This window comes from Heloderma suspectum, chromosome 4, assembly GCF_057233095.1.
Source record: "Heloderma suspectum isolate Gila_16-S chromosome 4, 16-S_ref, whole genome shotgun sequence".
NCBI classification, from domain to species: domain Eukaryota; kingdom Metazoa; phylum Chordata; class Lepidosauria; order Squamata; family Helodermatidae; genus Heloderma; species Heloderma suspectum.
In genome coordinates, this window is record NC_139461.1 from 172,845,002 (window position 1) to 172,864,095 (window position 19,094).

The window sequence follows — 19,094 nt, forward strand, 5'->3', positions numbered from 1 at the left end:
TCAGCTGAGGCTAGCCAAATGCTTCTGGGATGCTCACAAAGAGGGCATGAGGGCAACAGCCCTTCTCTGTTATTTCCCACCAGCCTTTGGTATGTAAAAGCCTGCTGCCTCTGAAGAAAAAGCCTCCAGCACCAGACCAGAAACTGAGCTCTTGTACTCTGTATGACTGCTTGTCACCCTGTGGATTTGACCGGAAGCACTGGCGAGGAGGTTTAGTGTGCAAGTTGTCTAGTTACCTCACCAATTTGAGATAGGGAGCAGTATCTCATCTCACTCCTGCACTGAGAAATCCTCCCTTTCTGTCCTTGCAACGTTGAGGTCTCTTTTCGTTTCTCTGGGAAGCCAATTACACTCTCAGGTAGGCATGTTTTGAGTGAGAGAAGCCCCCTCCTCCCGAGTAGCTGTTGGGGTGGGGGAAGACACTTCTTGCCAACTTCTAAGTTTAGAGAGAAAAGCCTGTAAGATCAGGCCCCCAGGCTGTCTATAGTCTCGCCCCGAGGGGGGATTGCGCTACCTGCCTGGAGAATTTCTGTTGGTCCTGGAGAACATCTCGTATATTTGGGGGACTCAAATATACAAACCAGCTTGCAACAGAGGTGCCAGCTTTGTCAGCTGGAGGGACGTGAGCTTTCTTTGCATACTCTTTCTGCCTCCATATATCATCTTTGTGTACTTAATAAACTGTTAAACTGATCCATTTGTGATTTGCCTCACTTCGATACCCATGAATCTGGGTTGATTGAGAACTAAGTTATCAGGATCCCATAAATCCAAAACACACCCGCTCCCTCAAGGCCTTCATTCATGTTTTACTGCCCATAAGTTCTTTTTGCCCTACAGCAGGGGTAGGAAGCCTATGGCTCACAAGCCAGATTCAGCCAATTGCCTAATTTCATCCGGCCTACCGTGGCTTTAGCCAGCTGACTCCAATGTTGGGCTGGATTCATACTGGGTTTGGATAACAAAGCTTGCCAGGTAGGGAAGAAAGAGCCTTTGGGCCTTTCCCTCAAGAAAGCCACAAGGGGGCCGGGGGGGGGGGGCAGAGTGCTGGATGCTGCTGCCTAAGGCAGGATAACCCCTGGGACAGTGTGTGTGTATTGTAGGGAATAGGAAAGTAGGTGGCCAAGGCCTGAGTGTAGGAGAACCAGACAGGATTCACTCATTCAGGCTGAGAAAGGCATGAAGGTTGTGCCACAAGAAGAAAGATGAATGTATGATAAGAAGGCAGGAAGTGAAGGACGCTGAGTAAATGACTGCTGTGCTTGCGGGAGATGGTGAGAGAAAGGTAGACTGGGAGTTAAAAGCAGGTACTTTGGTAATGATGAAAGGTTTGGACCAAGATGACGCAGATTAGATAGAGTACAAATATGTCCAAGAGGATGCCAGCAGGATTAAACAGCAATGTCAAGGAAGCCATTAAAAGACAAGGCACCTTTCTTTTAAAAGTGGAAGTGTTATTCAGGTTTATGTGAGAAATATCTGAGAAAAGAAGTGTAAGTTGATGATAAGGCAAGGAAGGAAGGAATTTGCATTGCTAATTCCTAAAAGCATAAAGTCAAACAACAATTAACCCCCCCCCCCACCACCACCACCACCACCACCACCACCACTAGGATCAGGAGTCTAGTCATGGAGGTGACAGGACTTTTAGACAACTAGCTGTGGAAGCAGTACTTTAAGCAGGATGCAAAAAGGTGACAGGCTTCACAATGTAGAAGACGTTAGAGAAATAGCCCCATCTGAACTTGTGTATGTGTGCATGTGAGTGAGAATGAGAGAGAGAGAGATGTCAAATAGAGATGAGAAATGATGTAGAGCTAATTGACAAATTACAGATTAACAAGTCACCAGGGCCAGATGGCATTCACCTGAGATTTCTTAAAGAAACCAAATGTGAAATCACTGATCTTTTAACAAAAATATGGATGTGGATAGCTCAGTGAAAATGTCAATTCAATGTGCAGCGGCAATGAGAAAGGGCAAATTCCATACTAAGGATTATTAGGAAATGGGTTGAAAATAAAACTGCCAGATCATAATTCTGTTATATAAATCTATGATGCAACTGTATTTGGAATATTGTGTACAGTTCTGGTCTCCTCATCTCAAAAAGGATATTATAGAGTGGGGGAAAGTGCAGAAAAGGGCAATCAGAATGATCAAGAGGTTGGAGCCCTTTCCTGCAAGGGAAATCTAAAGCATTTGGGGCTTATTTAGATGAGAAGGGAGATGACATGGGAGAGGGCTATAAGATTTAAACATGGTGTGGAGAATTGGGGTCACCCAGTAAAATTGGCTGGCAGTCGGTTCTGCTCAGATAATTTGTCTGCACACAACTATTTAAGAAAACGTAATTAACAAGTGGAATTTGCTGCCATAAGGTTAGATGGCTATAAAAGAGGGGTAGACAAAGTTTTGGAGGATATCTCTATGAGTGACAATAGCAATGGTAGCTAACTGGAATCTCTATGTTCAGAGGTAGTGCATCTTCATCTCAGTACCAGATGAAGGGGATAAACACTGGGGGAGATGAGAACTGTTGCCTTCATGTCCTGGTGGAAGGCATCCTGGGGACATCTGGCTGACCACTGTTGGAAACAGGATGCTGTAGCAGAGGGAAACAGAACTGTACAGCAGGGCTCTTCTTATTTTCTTATGATAATGCAGGCAGAAACTGAATTGAGAGAAAGGGAACTATACTCAGGTTTCAGGCATGGTGAGAACAACAATAGGCCAATGCTATTGATCTGCCAACTTCCTTAAACTGTTGGTGGTCTTTCTGGGTTTGATTTTCTTTGGAGGAAAAAGCACTGGCGGTTTAAGGTTTATTTGCACGTTTAGAGATACAAGGAATAGGTGTGAAGTAGGAGTCAGCACTAGCAATGCTAGCCCCAAGGCAAAATCTTCTTGGACAAGGTCTGAGTAGGGATGGCAGAGAATTCCGCCACAGATCACGGTGAGGCCGAATGCAGTGCATTTGGCCCCCCGAACTCCGTGGCGGAACGGCCTGCCACCCCCCCGCCACCCTGCGGATCCCCCCCGGGATGAGACTCAACTGGGGCGGATCTTCCGACCAGCTGCCGCCGCCGCCATTTCCACTCTTGTAAAAAAAAAAAAAAAAGACGTGATAGGCTACGTAAAGATTTACGTAGTCTATCATGGCTAGGTTTAAAAAAACACACACACACGACGTGATAGGCTACGTAAATCTTTACGTAGCCTATCATGGCTGGGTGAGTTTAAAAAAAAAAAAAGTGTATGCAAATGGCAGCGGCTACGGCTGCCGCCATTTGCATTCCTTATTTTTGCCCTCTTAATCTACGTAAATATTTACGTAGACTATGACGGCGAAAATAAAAGGGAACGCAAATAGCGTAGCAGGCACTATTTGCGTCCCTTTTTGATTCCCCGTTTTAGCCTACGTAAATATTTATGTAGGCTAAAACAGGGAATCAAAAAGGGACGCAAATAGCACCCACTACGCTATTTGCATTCCCCTCTATTTTCGCTGTCATAGTCTACGTAAATATTTACGTAGATTAAGAGGGCAAAAATAAGGAATGCAAATGGCGGCGGCCATAGCCGCCGCCATTTGCATACATGATGTTTTTTGTGTTTTTTTACCCAGAGCCCTCCGCGGCCGGAAATCCGGCTGCGGACGGCTCTGGCCTGGCTGGGCCTGGCCGGCTGCTCCGCAGAGCTGCTGCGGAGCACAGCCGGCCACGGAGGATTCCAAGGGGGAGGAACGGAGCGCCTCCCCCCCAGCGAGGATTCCGGGGGGAGGGACGGAACGCCTCCCCCCCCCACCATCAACATAATCCGCGAACAGGTAAGTGACTTTTGTACATCCCTAGGTCTGAGCCCATAGGGTGTTCCTACAAGCCCATGCATCTAACACCCAAGGCAGCTTCTCTGGATCTGCTTCCCTAGGCAGAGGCCCACTCTGGCCCTCCTGGGGGTGGGGGCGGGGTGTTTCCACAACAATGGAAGGAGAAGTGAATGGAGGAGTACCAGATTTTTTTAAAGAAATCAGCTTTGCTGTGCTTTGGTCCATGCAGGGCGTCACGAGTGAGTGCTTCGCACTAGTAAAAATCACTTCACAGAACATAGTTCCAGGTGGGGTCGGGGGTTGAAGCGAACGTCATCTGACTGGCAGGGGCTGTTCAGAGAGGCTTCCCCCTTTTCTCTTTTCCCCTGAAGGTCCAGATGCACCTGCATTTCAGGAGCAAGCCTCTTTGACCACAATGGGAATTACTTCTGAGTAGACACACACATGCTTGTGCTGGGAAAGGGGGCAGGGGGAGAACACAGGGATGGGAAACCAGCCCCCTTCCTAACCAAACCGATACTGCGCAGGATCTCTATAACAAAGCTGTGAAGTAGTTACTTCCTAAGGCAATAAACCAAACAACAGAGAATTGGAGCCTCGAGATCACCCCTTTAGAGCATTTAGGGAGTTTGTGCTTTAAACTATGCCATGTCAGGAGCGCCCTAGCTGCCTCTTACAGTCCCCTCCAATAGCCAACTCAAGACGCAGACGATGAGGATTCTTTCCAAGGCTTTATTCCTTTATTACTTAATGACTCTTACAGATACTAATCACTAGCGACTAAGCAAGGAACTGCACTGGGGTAGATAGCAGAGTAGCCTAAGCTCCAGGTAAGGCAGTTGGTCCCCATTTGAAGGAGAAGCGCGGGAAGACTCTGAACTTATGGGCTATGGAGAGATCCTCCCTCTTACCCTTGGGTCCTTTGGACGCGACCGTTGTTTTAGCACCAAACGAGCAGAGCGCCTCCTTTTGGCGCCCTCCATCTGGCACCGCTCCCTGCGTCTGCGCCGAGCATCCAGCAAGCCCCCCTCCAGCGCTCTCTCACAGCCAGGGTCACTGTCTATCCCAGGAATGCTGGCAGGAGGAATCTCTGCCAGCTGCTGTGCTTGTGAGAGATGAGCGAGCTCCTCTGCCATGGATTGCTGTTCTTCCTCAGAATCAGAACTGCTCTGGGGCTCTGTGGGCTCAGTTTCCACCCTGACATGCCATTTCAGTTGAGGGGGATCTCTGTAAATTCTGATGTGGGCATTCAGGGGACAAGCCTCATTGAGCACAATGGGAGTTACTTCTGAGGAGGCAGTAATGGGTTTATGCAGGGATGGGAAACTCCCCTTGGCCGGGATCACAGTGAAAGGCACACCCCTGGGACAGCTAGCATACCTGAGGTAAATGCGGGGGTTGGGGCTTACAACAACTATACTGCCAAGAACACAACTTGAGGAAAAGAATCGGACTTTAAGCAGTCTCAGGAAATCTGGTGTTTCTGTGATAAGCTCCAGGGTGGCTGCTGGATGTCCACAATGTTATCTATCCCTAACGACCTCAACACGCAGCCAGCTTGGAGTAAATAGCTGGTGGAGACCTCCCCTGGCCTATTTTCCTTATATATCTTTTGTGCTTGGGAAATTAAGCAAGTATGAAGAGTCCCTTGCTTTAGTGAAATAGCCACCTACTTACGTGAATTGCTGTCATCAGCCAGCTTCTCACTGAACAGCTTACGGCTCTAAGGAGGATGTGAATCTTCTCCATTCATAGCAGAATAAGCCTGCCCAGAAAAAAAATATATTCAGAAAGTGTGTAGGTTAGGACCAGAAATGTTGCAAAACCATGCCTCCTAGGCCCAACCCAGTTAAGTGCTCCAGAAGGGCAGCATGGTCAATGGTATTGAAAACCACTGAAAGATCCAGGAGACCCAACAAGGTTGCACTCCCCCTTCCCATTCCCCGGCATACGTCATTCACCAGGGTGACCAAGGCTGTTTCAGTCCTATAACCAAGCCTGAAACCAGATTGAAATGGATCTAAATCTTCCCCAACCTGGTGCCTTCCAGATGTTATGGATATCAACTCCTATCAGCCCTAAACAGTATGGTCAATGGTCAGGAAAGCTGGGAGTTGTAGTCCAAAACATCTGCAGGGCACCAAGTTGAGGGAGGCTGATCTGAGTAAGCTATGTCTATTCATTCATTCATTCATTCATTCATCATTAATTCATTCATGTTATTTACATACTACCCGATAACAAAATATTCTCAGGGCAGGTTAAAAACAACAAATACAATAAAAATCCAAAGCTGCCTAGGGTTGAGAGGCCACCACCCTCTCCAATATTTTGACAAGAATGACAAATTTCATACTTGGTGGTACTTATTCAAAACCATCAGCTCTAAACTTACTTTCTTCAGTAGAGGTGTTACAATTGCTTGCATTGAAACAGTGGGAACTGCACCATCTCTCAAAGCAACATTGATTACCTCTGTGATCCATATATCTAGCCCAGCCCTGGCTGATTTTACAAGCCAGGATGAGCAAGGATCCAGAGAACAAACCTCCACACAGCTTGTCCACATGCTCAGGTTGCACAAGTTGAAAAGTATCTATAATAACATGACTAGATGGTCCACTAGCACAGCCCATCTTTGACTCTGTCATAACAATGGCGTCCAGATCGGCATGACAACTTTATCCACAAAGTATCTTACAAATAGATCATAGTGGGCCTTCAAGGGAATATGACGATCCTGTGGAGGAAAACAAAATAAGGCTATAATAAAACTAGTTGAACTATCCACTGCAGGGCCAGCACCAAGCTTGAGTCTCAGCATAGTGGCGCCAGTCCCCATTCCCTATGACAGTGCTTGGCTCCCATCCCATACAGGGCTGCCCTCATCCAGGTGGTAGGGGGTGACTGGCAGCTGCAGTGCTGCCAGGGCTGACACCCACAGTGCAGGGGGTGGGGAGTGGGGCAAGCAGGGGTTAGTTCCTGGGGGTGGGATTAAGCTCTGAAGATACAGTTTCCAGATGTGATGTGCCAGGGCTCCCTAGATAGCGGCCATCCAATCCAACAGGCTCTGGTTCTGTTTGGGCTCTGGCTCAGGCCTGGTCAAAATGCTGAACACCAGGTTGGTCCCCAGTTCCTTTGCGCTGGTGATGCTGGTTTGGGGAGTCTGGCCAGCCCCTCCTCAACTGAGTCTGAGCCCAAACCCAGGCTACTGCTCCGGGTCGGGGTGGGGGGTGTTTCCCAACAATTTGACTATCCAGGAAGCATTTGTTTGCCCTAAATGACACATCAATAAATAGCCAACTCTGATTCACTAAATAGAAAAACTATGTCCTTCTGTTCATGATGTGATCCTCAGTTGGCTGGGATCATCCTTGTGAATAATTCCAGAAGAAGAGAAGTAAATAGGAGGGAAAATGGCACCAAAGAAGTGGCAGGAGGAAATTCAAATATGGAAAACAGTAAACAGGTGTGTGTGTTTTTCTTAAAGGTGAACATTCACACACATTCAAGAATTATTTCTGTCCTCAAATGGACATGGGAGACAATTCAGCATAGTCCAACTCCCAATTATATTCATTTCATACTTGATTATTTCTTTTCATAGACAATGCCATGGATAGTTAGGAAAATAACATATTTAAAATAAAAAATCCCTATAATTCCCTTTATCTACTTCTGAATGGGTCAACCTGCCTCCTTTTCTAAGGGTCAAGCTTGTAGGTAGCTACTAAATATTGGCTAGGATAAGCTCATTCTTGCTCTGCCCTTATGTCCTATACTGTCTGGGGAACCATTCCTAAATCAGGTTATGCTCTCATTCTCACATCAATTTCACAGCCAAATTTCCTACCAATAGATGGTCTTCAGTCTGGATTCCACACTGTCTCTTTTGTTGGGATGGCAGGAATATTTTATTTTTATTTCAGATGCAAAAGTATTGCTTTCTGCTATGGATCCCCTGTAGCTAAATAAAATATAACAGACCTGCCTATTGTATCAGCTAGAGCAAGTATATGAAGCTATACCCTTAGTTCCTTGACTGTAATTCTGTGTTGGTTTATAAACCTAACTTCTTGGCTAAGTAAACCAGATCTGCATGGATTCTAACCAGTCTTCTTTCTCTCCCCACATTAATACCTTTCTCCCTTGGGCGAAGTTATTGAGAGGCTGGGTTCACACAACACACTAACTCACCCAGTGTGGGTTGTTGTTAAACCATGGGTTATCGTGTTGTCTGAACGCAGCACTTTTTCTGCAGGGTGGGTTATCAGGTTGTCTGAACGCAGCATGTTTTCTGCAGGGTTGCTCATTAACCATGCAGTGTGGCTTGTTAACCACCCTGAACAACCCAACAATAAGCCATGGGTTCTCAAGGTGGCTTGTGCAAGAAAAATAAACCACATTGCATGGTTAACAAGCCACCCTGCGGAAAACACTCTCCATTGAAACAACATAATAACCCATGGTGGATTAGCATGTTGTGTGAACCCTGTTAGAAAGTGTGTTCTAGCCCTTGCCCTTTAGAGGGTGGTTAGAGTCAGGAAGGTGGCAGAGTTTCATTCAATACTCAAACCAATCCCCCCTAATACAAAAGAACCCTACTGCTGATTAACCTAGTAGGTAGTGCCAGCTCTTTTTTCCTATAGTTTATTGTGAACTTAGCCCCAGAGGTAAACCTGGAACAGCTAGATATCCATCTAATCTGGTTTACCAAGTGCCACCACCACCACTACTAGGTGCCAGGTAAGGAAAGGGGTAAAGACTTCCAAAGCACATCAGAGGCATCACACAGATAGATAAATAGATTGATAGTAAATCCAGGGTTGCATTTACTGTTACACTGCTGTTCTGCAAGCAACATGTATGGAACTTTCATATGTGGTACTGTACAGGGGCCATGAAGAAGAGTATGCAGTTCCTAGAACTCTTTCTCTCTACAGTCATAAGCTGACTGAAGAAGTAAGTGCTTTTAAGGATGTCTTGAGAGCTCTCCATTTATCACTAGAAACTATAGTCACTCCCACATTTCTGATGATGATATCAGAAGTGCAACAGGGTTTCTGAATTACAAATTGACTCAGAAAAACCGAGCTGTTTTTCCAGTCTTTGGGGGAAATAGCTCACTTTACTGAGCCCAATCTCAGTCTGTGTGCAGAGTTGGTTTATCCATCACTACAACCAATGGCACTTATCTTTTCTTTATAAATCAGTCACTGCTATAGGACTGCCTAATTTTTGGAGGTTCCTTCCATCTTTCTGTGCAGCGCAGTGGTAACAATATCCCCTTCCCATAAACCCTGCTTGAGCCAATTCAAGGTGTATTCCTAAGATGGTTTACATGTATCCTAAAATGTAATGTGCAGATGAGGCAAACATGATTTTTGGTAACATGTATGTTACGGGTATACTAACCAAAATGCTGTGGTTGATTGCAGCAAATTTTCCAGTGTCCATTTCAATGCAAACCCTGATTTGCTGCCACATAATGCATGGAGAGGCCACTTAACATTTTTAAATAGATTTTTTTTTCAAAGCATTAAACTTGCACCCTGCCTTTACATAGGGCTCCTTGTGATCTCCCATCCAAGAAACTGACCATATCCACACCTCCTCAGTGCTGCAGGACCCAGGGCCCAGGTCCTGCAGCACTGGTTGCCTGTTTAGTGTGGGGGCGCTTGTCTTTGTAAACTTGCCATGCTCACCTTTTGCTGAAGCAGATCTATAGAAACTCTTGTTTCTGTCTGAAGGAATCATAGTGATACCAGAGTTGCACAAGGAAAAAGAGGGGAAAATGTATGTTCATTTGGGTCATCAGGGTTATTTTTCATTCTCGGGCTTGTTTCTGTGCTGGAGTGTCAGTTTTGCAAATGTGACAGGGAAGAAGGCAGAGTGCTGTGTGGGCTCCACAACGCTTGTTTCTTGTGAGGATTGTGGTTATTGAGGGATCCTGGAGTATTCCCAGGGGGACTTTGATTATTCTCCCACTCCTGCCTTCCCTTCAACCCAACCTTCCACACCTTCAGCAGATCCTGTGACTATGCAGCAAGGCTGCAGTAAAATACATTTCCTTTGAATAATGCATCCACGCCCCCACCCCATCAGCAACATTTCAGCCTGTATGTACATGTGTGTGCGTGTGTGTGCGAGAGAGAGAGAGAGAGAGAGAGAGAATGAATATCTGTTGCCTGCTGAAACTCAGGATGCAGACAACCAGTGGAATGATAAGCATGCACTGGAGAGGCAAGGGAGAGGTTTGGTTTGGGTAGCGGGGAGGCGGTAGCACTGCCCTCTGAATTATGCACAAGGTCTGCCTTTCTCTGTTGTGCTCTGCCCAATTCCCAGGATTGCAAACCAAGATTTTCAGCTTCCAAGTGTGACTTTCTAAAGCCTCCTACTCTTCCTCCTCCCCTTGCCAAGGTTGCCTGCAAAGAACGCCTTCAGCCCTCCCACTTGTGCCATTTTCACCCCATTTAAAGTTGTCCTTGGAAAGCTATGGTCAGCAAAGGATGCTGGGAGGGAAGTGATGAGTTAGGGAAACATCCTCCCTGCCAAGAGAATAATATAAGGACGAGTTGAAAGAAGGAGGCATCGTCGGTTTCATTCTTCTCACCTGTTTCCTACTTGTGAACTCAGTCTGCAGACAACTGAGGATGCACAATGTGGGGGTGGGGTGGGGGAGTCAGGCAGTAAAAACCTCCAGCACCCTACACCCCCAAACCAGAGGACTTCTATTTAGTGCACTATCCATCGGTGGGCCGAGGGTGGGGAAGGGCTTTGATCAGCATTCAGCAAGTAATTCCTTGGCATGACTTGCCAAACAGCGACATGTGGAAGTGATGGCTTTGTTCTCAGGGAAAGTTGACAGTCTGCTGCGCATTTCCCCTGAGCCCAGTTTACAGACACATATACACACAATTGTTTGGAGAGGGGAGCAAAGTTCAGATAGTTTCTTCCCCTGAAGTACTCCATCGATGTGTAGAGGTTAGAGAGGTTGGTGTCAGATTAAGACCGGGGAGATCCAGGTCCAAATTTCTACTCAGCACTGAAGCTCACTGAATAACCTTGGGCCGCTCCCAATCTCGCTAGCTAACCTACCTTACAGGGTTGTTGTGAGGACAAAAAGGAAGAGGGAACCATGTATGCCACCTTGTGCTCCTTAGAAGAAAAGTAAGATGTAAATGTAATAAGAAATAAATCCAAATCCCCAGCAATCACTCTCAGCCGACCCCGAATCCTGAACTCTTTGCTTCTCTCCCCAAAGTCACCCATGCAGTTTTTCTGTCATGCGCTAACTCAACCTTTCCCCCTCTGCACCATGGCCGTGTCACAGTATGACCCTCTGCTGCAACATTACAAGCCAGAGTGCAGGAAATCCTTCTCTAATTGGGTCTTGGCCTTCCACTTTTACAGGGAATTTGCCAAAGAGAGAGAGCGAGTGGAAAATCGGCGGGCCTTCATGAAACTGAGGAGACAGCAGCAGATTGAGCGGGAGCTGAATGGCTACCGGGCCTGGATAGATAAAGCAGGTAAAACAGGCCTCAGCATCTCCAGGGCCAACATAGTATGTGGAACTATTGAGCTGCCACTTCAGAACAACAGAAAACTGTAAAGACATCAAGAGCTGTCAAAGATTGAACACACATTCATGCCCTTTTGTGCTCTGTTGTGCCATTGTAGTGCAGAGTTCACACATCCTAGGAGTTCTAGTGCAAGCAGCAACAGTAGAGAAACCTACGTCTTATGAGGAAAATGCCGTACTTCTTGCAAGTAGCACGTTCTAATTATAACTGGAATCCTGATGTTCAAATTAAAATGTGAAATTCAGGGCCCCATCCTACCATCCACTGGCTCCTTTAGGATTGCTAGGTCACAATGGTGCAGTAATATTGTAAACGACCTCAGCTGATAGAATTATCCCTTGATTGCAACCCTTGGAGGCACAGGGTCTTTCCAGGGTCTAGGTCTGGCAACCCTATGCTTATAGCTTCCTGGCCCTAAGCTTTTTCTGCAGGCCTCCGTATCTTCTATCTGAGGGAGCTTCCAAATGAAGCTTTTATTGTGCAATTGCAGTGCCTCCTTTATGGACTGAGCAAGGGGTCCAGAGAATGTCATCTTCAACTGGTAGCCTTCCCATGTTTCCTCACTGCTTTTTTCATCTATTTTCTTACCAGAAAAAAATATTTAAGGAAGAAAAAGACAGACTTGCTGTGCAATGCCTTTTGATTGTTAGCAACAGGAGCCCTCTGTCTGGAAGCACCGTGACTTTCCCTCAGGTTTCTGCATCTTAGTCCACTGCCTTCTCTGTTTCTTACCGTTAGCCACCCTGCCCCTGGGTTCTCTGCCCATTAGGTTTCCCACCTTCAGAGACCTCCTTCAATCAGGTTCCTATGCCTGCTCCACGCAGCAGTTCCCAGTGCCCGTATCACAATGAAACTTTCTCACATAAACTTCTACTGTGAATATCTTGTTGCTGACAAGTTTTGTGTCTGAGCAGTTGGAATATTTGTGGAACTTCCATAGCATCATGCTAGTTTAATGAATGTCAAAGGCTTGTGATTGCCATTGTAATTTCAGTATTGGAATGTAGTTATTTGAGTGTCTCAGACATGTACCAGATAATGCTTATGACATAGTGTTACAACTCCTCACCTATGTTCAATCATGTTACATGAGTTTCTCAAATATCCCTTGCCATTTTTTAGCTTATTAAAAAAGTTTTGTTGTTTTGGGGTTGTTGGCAGAGTGCTTCCCTGCTGCACACCTCTTGCGTAGGAGTGCACACCTGGCAATATTTTTTTTTAAGTTGCTCAAATATGCTATGCCATTTTTAAAAAAAACCTTTCTTCAGCTTGAAAATGTTTGGAATTTGCATAGATCCTTCACGATGTGCTTTTAAAAATACACGGCACTAACAAGATTCCCCTTCTTCCCCCATGACAGAATATGTGTGGACAAGTAGTCACACCATTGCTGTGATGTCATTTGTGTTGGTATCACCTAATAGGTAAAACAAGGTTGAGGCTAGAGGGCTGGGGAAAAACACTGATTTGACCAAAAAGTTGTGAAATTTATCCAGTAATGTAAGGAGAGATTGTTTTATGAAATGTCCCCTCTCCCAACTGTTTTTTCTCCAAATCGTTTCACTGACTGATTCTTCAGCACATTTACTTGGGAGTAAGTCTCACTGAACTCAATGGGGCTTACTTCTTATTAGGTGATTGCACTGATAATATCTGTTTATTATTATTAAATTTATTAATTGCCCATCTGGCTGGTCACCCAGCCACTCTGGGCAATGTACAGCATATAATAAAACAGTTTAAAACAATAAAATTCTACAATAAAAATGTTTTCTAAAATACCCCAACCCACCCCAAATGCCTGCCTGAACAACCACGTTTTTAATGCATGATGGAAACTCATTAAAGAGGGGGCATGGCGGAGTTCCCTAAGCAGGGAGTTCCACAGAGTGGGGGCCACCACAGAAAAGGCCCTCTCCCTCGTCCCCACCAGTCTAGCTGTCCTGGCTGATGGAACAGAGAGAAGGCCATCTGAGGCTGATCTTGTTAAGCGGCCTGTCTGGTGTTGCTGGAGGCGCTCCTTAAGATAGGTTGGGCCGGAACCATATAGGGTTTTAAAGGTCAAAACCAACACCTTGAATTTGGCCCGGAAAACAACTGGTAACCAGTGCAACTCCTTCAGCACTGGAGTGATGTGATCTTGCTGGTGGCTGCCTTTAATCAGGCGAGCCGCCGCGTTCTGTACCAGCTGCAGCTTCTGAACCGTCTTCAAGGGTAACCCCACGTAGAGCACATTACAGTAGTCTAAATGAGAGGAGACCAGGGCATGTACTACCGATGGGAGCAGATGGTCGGGAAGGAAGGGGTGCAGCCGCCGTATCAGATAGAGTTGATGCAGCGCTGTCCGGCTCACAGCTGACACCTGAGCCTCCATGGATAGCTGGGAGTCCAAAATGACCCCCAGGCTGTGGACCTGGTCTTTCAAGGGTAGCCATACCCCATTCAACACCAGGTCAACATCCCCCAGCCTCCTCTTGTCTCCCACCAAAAGTACCTCGGTCTTGTCAGGGTTCAGCTTTAGCTTATTCCTCCCCATCCAGCCACTCACCGTCTCCAGACATTTGGACAGGGATTCTACGGCCAACCTTGGTAAAGATTTGAATGAGAGCTAGAGCTGCGTGTCATCCGCATATTGATGACACTGCACCCCAAACCTCCTGATGATAGCCCCCAGCGGCTTCACATAGATGTTAAATAGCATCGGGTAGAGGATGGAACCCTGTGGCACCCCACAAGTGAGTGGCCACAGGTCCGAAACCTCCTCTCCCGGTGCTACCCTCTGGAACCTGCTGTAGAGGAATAATCTCTGATTAAACTACCACCACATGGAACAGTGCTTTGGCACTGGCAGCCTCCCATGCCTGCTTTTCGATTAAGAAAAACACGGGAGACTTGTTTGCGTGTCTCCTGTGCAACTTCTCGTTTCACCCACAGAAATGGAAATCAAGTGCGCTGCCTCTGTTAGTGACAGCTAATTCCCAAATCAATGACCCACTTTGGGCCCGGGAAATGACCAGGTTCTCTTCTTTGCCAACGCAGCAGTACCCAAGGCACTACAATCCTGCGTTATGCTGTGATTGGCACCCATTTTGTTTTATGACTGTTTTATGGCTGTGTTTGTTTTTTTTTATGACTGCATTGATTTATTCCATTGTTCATAGCTGTTGTTTATATTTTATTTTGTAAGGGAGCATTCCTGTGGCCTTTAGACAGAGTGTGGGAGGCCATAGGACATTTCGGATTCCTGGATCCAAGGTCGGAGACAGCACTCCCTGCCCCCTTCCCCACCCCCTGCCCCTCACAGCTGGCATGGAGAGAACTGTGCTGGCTGCCCCTCTGAGCTCACAACAGCAACCTTGGAAGGAGAGAAAAGGGTTGTACTGGTGGATGGGGAGGGGAGGGGACTGTGGAGGCTGGTTTACAATATATCTTTGACTCTCCCCGGCCTCCAGTGCGCCCCAGCTAGATGGATGAAAATGCCCATCTAGCTAAAACACCAAGCAGAAGGAGTACACAGGCGAAGTTCGGAGGCTTACGGCCATCCAGATAGGATCATGCCCTGAGTCACTTTGGAGGCCCCTGGTGGTGGAGCTTATAGCAAAAGCCCTCAAGCCAACCAGAAAATAGGCTGTCTTCTCCCTTGATTCTGGCCCTTCATCCTGAGCTCTTACTCCTTCCTCTGAAGACCCTGAGAAATATGCTAAACTCCTGAAGCTTTAGGTCAAATCCTGAGTCCTGGCAACCCGGGATGTTATAAACATAGGTTTCTCTCTTACAGTGGAATTACTCCATTTTGCTTTATGATTATCCATCTGCAGGCTTATTTTCTGCATTCTGTTATATCTTGCATCCTTGTTTTTGTAACCCTTCTTCCCTCCCCCCATTTTCCGTTGATATGAGATCTAAAGATTATAGTATCTTGACAACCGTATGCCTAAACTGTTTATCTTTATGCATCTTTGTGTAGAAGAAGTAATGCTGGCTGAAGAGAACAAAAATTCTGGCACATCAGCCTTAGAAGGTAAGTGGGAAAACCCCTGAAAATGCATTATTCCCTTCCTTGTATTGGATGTACAGTTGCGGTCACAACTGTAAGTTGATAACAAGGCACATTTATGGCTGGAGAGGGGGTGGAACTACATGCTTGACAGCATGTACAGGTTTCTTTACACTCCCACTGTATACTGTGAAGAGGTGGAGGAAGCACAGGGTGGGGGAGATTTGCAGGGGAAAAGCAGCAGGGCAGGAGGGATAAGCTTCCCCCACTCACTGCTTTTCCTTTACAGTGCCACCCTAAGCCACCACCACCACCCCACACACACAAAGCTACAGTTTCCAGTTGTGTTTCCTGAGCATGTGGGGAAAGGCAGGAAAGAAGAAGTGGTGGGTGGGGGAAGGGTTAAGCCTGCCACTTCTCTCCTGCAACTGCCCTCCCCCTTGGTTTGCACCTTGGCAGTAATCAAATCAAATAATCTTTATTACAGTCTTTTAGACCCATTCAAGTTAAAATACACAGACAAGTATACAAATATTAGGACACAGGCTACAATTTCTTCCATTTAGCTAATACAGTCAAGGTTTGCACCTTGGCAGTAAACACTACTTTGGGATTCCAGCAAACATCTACTTCCACTCACAGACAGTCATTTTTAAGAAAGCTGAAAAGGATTTGAGAGAGGCATCCCTTCCCATAGTATCCACACCCATTTTTCCTTTTGCCCCACTGTTGTCTCTGCTCAAGCAGGTTTTCAAAACAGTACAAAAACCTGTTTACCGGAGGTAAGAGTGGGAGGAACGGATTATATTATAAGAAGTATGAAGAAGAAATTTTACAACTATTGAAAAATATGATGAACAGTATTTTAGAAAAGGGGGAGATACCAGAAACATGGAAAACAGCATATGTAACATTAATACCTAAAGAAGGACAGGATTCAACCTCGACAAAAAGATGCAGAGAAAGCATTTGATAATCTCAACTGGAAATTTTTAATTAAGACTTTAGAAGAATTGGACTTTGGGGAAAACTTTATAAAATGGGTGAAATCGGTATATACCGATCAAAAGGCTCAAATAATCATAAATTGGGACTTGACTAAACCTTGTGAGATACAAAGAGGAACAAGACAAGGTTGCTCATTGTCACTGCTACTGTTTATATTGGTTTTAGAATTACTGAATAGAGATATAAGACAAGATGATTGAATTACAGGAATAAAGATTAAAAAGGAGAAATATAAACTGAGGGCTTTTGCAGATGACTTGGTGTTTATGTTGGAAGAACCTTTAAAGGGAATTGAAATTTTAATGAAAAAATTAAAAGAATTTGGAGCAGTGGCAGGGTTCAAAGTTAATAAACAGAAAACAAAAATTTTAACAAAGAATATGAATGTTCAAGAAAAAAAAAGTTGATGGATAAGACTGGCTTCCAAATTGAAAAGAAAGTAAAATATTTGGGAGTCTTTTTGACAAATATGAATTGTATGCGTTTTCAAAATAACTACATTAAAGTGTGGAATGAAATTAAACAAGACCTATCAAAATGGGAAACAGCTATAACTTTTGGAAAGAATTGCAATGATTAAAATGAATGTATTACCTAGAGTGGGAGGAACAAACATATACCATGAGCAGTGATCCCTCTTTCAAACTGCCTTGAACTCTGAAAATGTAATCATTTGTCTCCAGAATATTCCTTTAGTTTCAGTTATCTGTGTTGTAAATGCAACCTCTGCTTCAATTTTCCCACGCTTGTTTTCCCTGAAGAATTGTGAGGTGCCAGAAGGAAAAATACTTTCAGATAGAAATATAGCTGGGTTCTCCTCCTGTCTTGCGTTCTCATGTATGCATACTGTCTCCTTATGAAGAGAACCAGCAACTCACACTTGCACTGCTTTGACTAGGGCAGGGGTCAGAACCCTCCAGCTTGTGGCACCTTTGGATTCAGCCCATGACCCCCTCCTCAGCTCTACCCCCCAAGTGTGGCAATTAGGCTAATAAAATGGGAGCCGTTTTCTAAGCCTAAGTGCCATGTGGGGGATTTTGGGGGGAGGTGGCAGCTGAGGAAGGAAGAATTAAGCCTCACTGCATGCTGCCAACCCCCCAAATCACCCCCCTTTGGAGCAATCAAGTTTAGGTAGGAAAGGTCCCTTTTCCATGAATGGGACCTTTTCTTCTAAATCTAATTGCCAGACCTGAGGAGGGTGGATTTTGACAGGGAGGGAAGGGGAGAAAGAGAGCTAAAAGGGGAGAAAGAGTAAGACTGGCGGAGTGAGGGAGAAAGAAGTAGGTGTCCAAAAGAAAACAGGTAGTCCAGATCCAGCTCTGACCCTACCTACTTTTGGCTTTGGCCCTCCCACTGCTGACTCCAGCCACACCCACCTCTGGTATGCGGCCATCAAGAGATTTACCTCAAAGGAATGCAGTCCTCAGTGTAAAAAGGTTCCCTATCCTGATTTAAACATGGTATACTATTAGCAAAATGCCCATTATTATTATGGGTAGAGTGTGTGTGTGTGTGTGTGTGTGTGGTGGGGGCGGAGGTAGTTAAGGCCTGGACTACTGTCATGGGTAGAGGGCCAGTTTTGCCCTCATTGCTGCTATGTTCCCATGTACAGTTCTTTATTTTCCCCTAAAGCAATGAATGGCTCTTGGGGCACTATAGGGATGCAAGTGACTCCCTGCCCAGTGACCACAGCCATTCAGAACTGAGCCTGCTTCTGTCTGCATAGCCCCACTGCTTTATCTGCTTAACGGTCCTGTTGCTTGATCATTCCAGAGTAAATGTTGGGAATTTGGTATTGCACCACATGGATGTGCTGATTACTTCAGTGCATTTTGTTTTCTGTTGCTAGTTCTCAGGAGGGCAACCATCAAAAGGAACCGGACAGAAGCTATGAATCGTGACTCTAGTGATGAGCGTGTAGATATCTCCTCTGTGGGTAAGATGCAGCCAGTCAATGCATGTCCTGGGCCCAGTTCTTCTTCAGTCCAGAGATGCCTCTTATTCTTCTGACCTGCAATACAAAACAATACTTTTTCAAAAAGCGTGAAGTAGCAATACCCAAATGGGATCTCAAGGGGCAGGGCTGACCTACCCAGTGGGCAGAATAGTGAACTCTTTAAGGTCCAGGATTGTAAAGGGTGCCGTGTAGTCGGGTGGGAGGTGCCACTGCTGTGCTTGCTCCTTTCACTACCACTACCCTTCAGTATTTTGTGGAAGTTAGGAGGGGAGAAAGGAGATTGCATAGCACTTGCAAGGCAAAACTTTCAAATTGCAGTGGGTGGGGCAATGGGGGAAGAAGTGCAAGAGCCGCGTCGCAATTGCTCTCAAAAAGGAGACATGGGTGTGACCGGGCAGAAGGTGAGACACAGGAGTGGGGCCAGGGTGCAGCAGGTCTGGAGCAGGGAGAAGTGTGGTGATGAGATAACAGAGGAATTTCAAAGGGAAACTCCAGCGTGAACTACTGAATTGGAACGAATAAATAAATTTGACTTTATTTGTTTGGGCATACAAGACAATGGTTTCCTGTCCCACTCCAGTTATTAATTTATTCAGCCACACTAAGATGATTGTATCATCACCATTTACTGCTGTTGTGAACAGTCACTGTGGTTGTTCTGCGTGCATTTAAACTCACTTTCCCCCTGAGTATATATACCTGCCAACTGAGTATAACACT

General features: G+C 45.7%; 1 protein-coding gene across 2 annotated transcripts in view; it reads left to right on the plus strand.

Annotated features, from left to right (window-relative positions):
* Positions 1-19,094, plus strand: part of CACNA1E (calcium voltage-gated channel subunit alpha1 E) — a 464,222-nt gene that overhangs the window by 301,569 nt on the left and 143,559 nt on the right. For both annotated transcript variants that reach the window (XM_084851293.1, XM_084851292.1), the window contains 3 exons: positions 11,243-11,358; positions 15,380-15,433; positions 18,267-18,353. In XM_084851293.1, the coding sequence (XP_084707419.1) occupies positions 11,243-11,358; positions 15,380-15,433; positions 18,267-18,353 (257 nt within the window). The remainder of the gene's footprint in view (positions 1-11,242; positions 11,359-15,379; positions 15,434-18,266; positions 18,354-19,094) is intronic.